General features: G+C 36.8%; 1 protein-coding gene across 1 annotated transcript; it reads left to right on the forward strand.

Moving 5' to 3' along the window:
* Positions 1-1,059: 1,059 nt before the first annotated feature.
* On the forward strand, positions 1,060-3,059 carry LOC121268904 (galactose mutarotase). Its single transcript, XM_041173173.1, has 5 exons — positions 1,060-1,316; positions 1,414-1,463; positions 1,642-1,765; positions 1,908-2,006; positions 2,201-3,059. Exons 1-5 carry the CDS (start codon positions 1,124-1,126, stop codon positions 2,818-2,820), a joined length of 1,086 nt encoding a protein of 361 aa, XP_041029107.1. The 5' UTR covers positions 1,060-1,123; the 3' UTR covers positions 2,821-3,059.
* Positions 3,060-4,073: the final 1,014 nt, after the last annotated feature.

Genomic DNA, 4,073 nt, shown 5'->3' on the forward strand with positions numbered 1-4,073 from the left:
TTAAAGTTCCGACGCATTAACATTCGAACTTAAATATGATACGTTCGAACACGATATCCAATGAACGTCAACTTCTCTCATTCGAACGCCAATCGGTCGGGTATAACGTCCGAACGTTTGATTTTACGTCCGAACGTGATTTTCTGTGACAGTTCATAACCGTCACAAAAAAGGAACGTTCGAACGTTGTACTGAACGGAACACTTCCAACCGTCACTAAAAATATTTTTTGTGACGGTTGAACAGTAAATCGTCACCAAATGTTTTCTGTGACGCACTTTAGGTGACGGTCATAACCGTCACCAAATATGTTTAGTGACGGTTTGCCATTTTTTTGTGACAGTTTTCTCTATCACAAAATACACATTCTGTTGTAGTGTAAATGGCCTTCCACACCCATCCGTTCCGGAGCTGAACAGGTACCGGAAAATAGAAGTCTTCGCGTCCGACAAGTACGAGGTGCGCACGTAATCTCAAATTCAACTACGAAAACACGTATCCAACGGCATCAGATAAGTCTTTTATATATATTTAAAAAAAAAAGTTTCTACTAATAATAAAAAAAAAATTTAATATTATTTTTTAGATAAGAGTCTATTTTTTTACAAAATTTATATAAAATTTATTTATTTAAAATTTATACAAGACATTTCTCGATCAGTATTCTCCGGATAGAAAAGTTATGTTACGTACGTACGGGCTGGGTGACCGAGTACGCCTTCTATTCATTGGGTGACTGAAGCTGAGAAAATCAGGTCATGATAAGATGTCATGGAGTTATATCATGCGCGCATTAATATTCATTCTTCATGATATTTTAATTAACTATATATCATGAATACGAGGAATTTGTGTATAAATAAGATTTCAAAAAATAAATAAATATTAATAAAATCATTTTATATTCGATAACTAATTAGTTTATCTTAACTGATTAGTCAAATAGTTATCCTAAAATTCCGCCAACTGAAAGTTTTTCAAAAACACGTGATCCATATCTGAAAACACCGTATACAAATTTCCTTCCTCTTCTCTGTATAAATGTTGACCTAGCTGTCTGCTCTTTGACGTTGTAACCATTGGTTTTGTGTATTTTTCCTTTTAATTATTATTATTGTTGTTTATGATCATGGCTAAAGCTGTATCGACCTTGTCACATGTCTTCTTTCTGCTGTTCTTTTTGTTTGCTAAGATTATTAATGGTTCCGAGTCGAATGAAGAAGTTGGAGTGTACGAGTTGAAGAGGGGAGATTTTTCTGTGAAGCTCACCAACTATGGTGCAATTGTGATCTCTGTCATTCTCCCTGATAAAAACGGTTCCTTGCTTTCCCCTCGATCTTTTATGTTTTGAGTGAAAACATCATGATTTTTGTTTCCATATATATATAAACCCGTTTTATTTTCTTTGATTAGGGAAACTAGATGATGTCGTTCTTGGATACGATTCAGTAAAGGAGTACAAGGTGCGATTCGTCGTGATCAGATTCCTTTCTCTTATTTTTTTCATCTTTAATTCCTTCCTTATAATTAATCCCATATATAGCTTTAGGTCATTTGAAATGTTCATGTCCTTTTCAGTTTCTTGTGTATATATATGTATTTTGCTAGCCTTAATACTGAATTTCTGTCTGACATTCGAAGAATGATACAACCCACTTCGGAGCCATTGTTGGACGAGTTGCTAACAGAATTGGAGGGGCTGAATTCACTTTGAATGGAACCAAATATAAATTAGTTGCTAATGATGGAAACAACACACTCCACGGTATATATATTCAATCTCTAATATCTGTGTGTGTGTGTGTGTGTGTGTGTGTGTGTGTATATATAGTTTGTACTTCGATTTGGGAATCTGAATTGTTTATAAATATTGGAATAAGTAAAGTAGTTGACCTGTTTAATATCAGGCGGCCCTAAGGGATTTGGTGATGTTATATGGACAGTAAAGAGTTACAGTAAAGATAGTCATATAACATTCCACTATGACAGTTTTGATGGTGAGGAAGGTAATAGTCTCTCTCTCTCTCTCCTTTCTTCAGTTTTGATCTTCATTGCTTGTATTTATTGTTTCTTTTAACTTTAAAAAAAAAACATGACCTATATATATATGAAGTGAATAAAAAGCATGCATATCGTCGTTTTGCTTGTAAAATCGATGGGACTCATCATTGCAGGGATAATATGTCATGAATTTATGCAGGCTTTCCTGGAAATGTTTCTGTCTCAGCAACATACATGCTCATTGATGCAAACAAATTAGCCCTAAAGATGGAAGCTAAGGCTCTCAACAAGGCTACACCTGTGAATTTAGCACAGCATACTTACTGGAATCTGGGTGGCCACACAAGTGGGGACATCTTCTCCCACAATCTCCAGCTTTTTGGGTCACATATCACTCCGGTTAATAACCAACTCATCCCCACCGGTGAAATCCTCTCCGTCAAAGGAACAGCATATGATTTTCTCGAACCCAGACCGATTGGTAGCAGGTTCAAAGAGTTACCCAATGGATACGACATAAACTATGTGCTAGATGCTGCAAGTCCCTTTCACTTGAGGAAGGTAGCTGTTGTGCAGGAAAGTGTTTCGGGCAGGAAACTGGAGTTGTGGACAAGTGCACCTGGTGTGCAGTTTTATACGAGTAACATGCTGCACGATGAGAAGGGGAAAGGCGGTTTCATTTATAAGGAATATTCCGGTCTTTGCTTGGAAACACAGGGATTCCCTGATTCTGTGAATCACCCAAATTTCCCTTCACAGATTGTAAATCCCGTAGAGACCTACAAGCATATCATGGTTTACAGATTCACAGCTAATTAGGAATTTTTTGGGCAAAAATGTCAAGGGTAAAGAACTAGTGCGAATATTCATGAACTTTGGTTATTCATTGTCCAATCGTGTTAAGAAAAAGGTTATAATGATGTTTAGAAATAAGTTTTTTTTATTTTTTTAATGTCCCTCACAGGACGTATATAACTTATAAAAGTGTTGTTTATTTTGCTTTCGGAGAAAGCAAGAAGACATTGAACACGATGGCTCTCTTCGCGTCATTTTATTTCGTTCGTTCTTCGTATATATGTTAAGCCGTTTGAACATCTTGTGATCGATAGCCATGTAGAATTGCTGATCGATGTCTACATATAGAGCTATCACTTTGTCTATAGAGCAAGCAATTATAAAGTAGCTGATTGTTTAGCAAAACTGGCTCTACGACGTACAACATGATGAGGATGGGGAGCAATGCTGGATTGAAGATGGACCTTTTGAGATTCGAAGTCTTGTAACTCATGATATACCTTGTATTTCTTGAGTTCAATTTAATGAAATGAGTATGTCTTTTATATATAAAAAAAAAAAAAACAAAAACAAAAAGAATTGCTGATCGATGTGGTAATTGGCAACCAAAACAACCAAGAACAAGGCCGAGCAATAGGGTATTTTCATGCATGGATTCCATGTCAATCTATATAGGAAAATACTCTAATCATTGTAAGGTACCAAACCAAGGTGCTACGGAACACAGAAGGATTATACAACAACCTTACTCACTCACGCAAATCAGAACGTAAATCAAGAACCACTCTTATTGATTCTTGCCAAGGGTTTTCGAGGAACCCTAAACCTCCTTACAAGAACAGAAGAATTTCTACAAAATAGTCCGATACCTACTCTGCTTATTACAATGCTATTTATAGAACTAAGAAGAAGATTAAGACGTCGTCGTAATGAGCCTAATCTGCACTTCCAGGTAGTTATTTCTGTTGCCATCAATACGCACTGTTTCACTTAAGTGCTGTTTATTTCTGCTAGAAGATGCTACGCACCGTTTCCTTCAGTTATTTCCTTTCGATGCCAACTACCCTTAGTTATACCAGCTTGCATGAGAGTTCATTCCACTGCACCTTACATTCTCCACCTCTTCAAGGACCAAGGCCCTAACATTTCCCCCTTCTCAAAGGACCTTGTCCACAAGGTATGGATATAAGTTCCTCAGCTTCCACAAAATTTCCCAAGAACTGTCTTCAATTGGAGCACCAACCCACTTGACTAACACCTCGATTGTAGCTTGATTC

This window comes from Juglans microcarpa x Juglans regia, chromosome 6D (genome assembly GCF_004785595.1).
Source record: "Juglans microcarpa x Juglans regia isolate MS1-56 chromosome 6D, Jm3101_v1.0, whole genome shotgun sequence".
In the NCBI taxonomy this organism is placed as follows: Eukaryota; Viridiplantae; Streptophyta; class Magnoliopsida; order Fagales; family Juglandaceae; genus Juglans; species Juglans microcarpa x Juglans regia.